Raw genomic sequence first — 260 nt, forward strand, 5'->3', positions numbered from 1 at the left:
GTCCTTCAACGCTTTCACTGAACCCTCATGCTGCTGCTGCAGCTGCAGCTGCAGCTGCTGCTGCTGCAGCTGCTGCTGCTGCTGCTGCTGCTGCTGAGGGGTTAGGAGCGCATCCGAAGGGCCGCTAACGGAGAGAGAAAGACAGCACCCCAGAGGCAGTGCTGCCTGGCTAGCGGCAGTCAACGGCGCTGCTGCTGCTGCTGCTGCTGCTGCTGCTGCTGCTGCTGTTGCTGCACTGGGCGCATGCAGCGCTCTCCGTT

At 63.5% G+C, this 260-nt stretch overlaps 1 protein-coding gene across 1 annotated transcript in view; it reads right to left on the reverse strand.

The window, feature by feature from the left end:
- The window catches only part of EMH_0018880 (CAM kinase, CDPK family, putative), a gene marked incomplete at both ends in the record, with an annotated part of 6,130 nt that overhangs the window by 5,212 nt on the left and 658 nt on the right, over positions 1-260 (reverse strand). The window contains one exon of the mRNA XM_013501244.1: positions 1-258. Within this exon, the coding sequence (XP_013356698.1) occupies positions 1-258 (258 nt within the window). The remainder of the gene's footprint in view (positions 259-260) is intronic.

Source organism: Eimeria mitis, genomic scaffold (genome assembly GCF_000499745.2).
Source record: "Eimeria mitis Houghton genomic scaffold, Emh_scaff656, whole genome shotgun sequence".
Lineage (NCBI taxonomy): Eukaryota > Apicomplexa > Conoidasida > Eucoccidiorida > Eimeriidae > Eimeria > Eimeria mitis.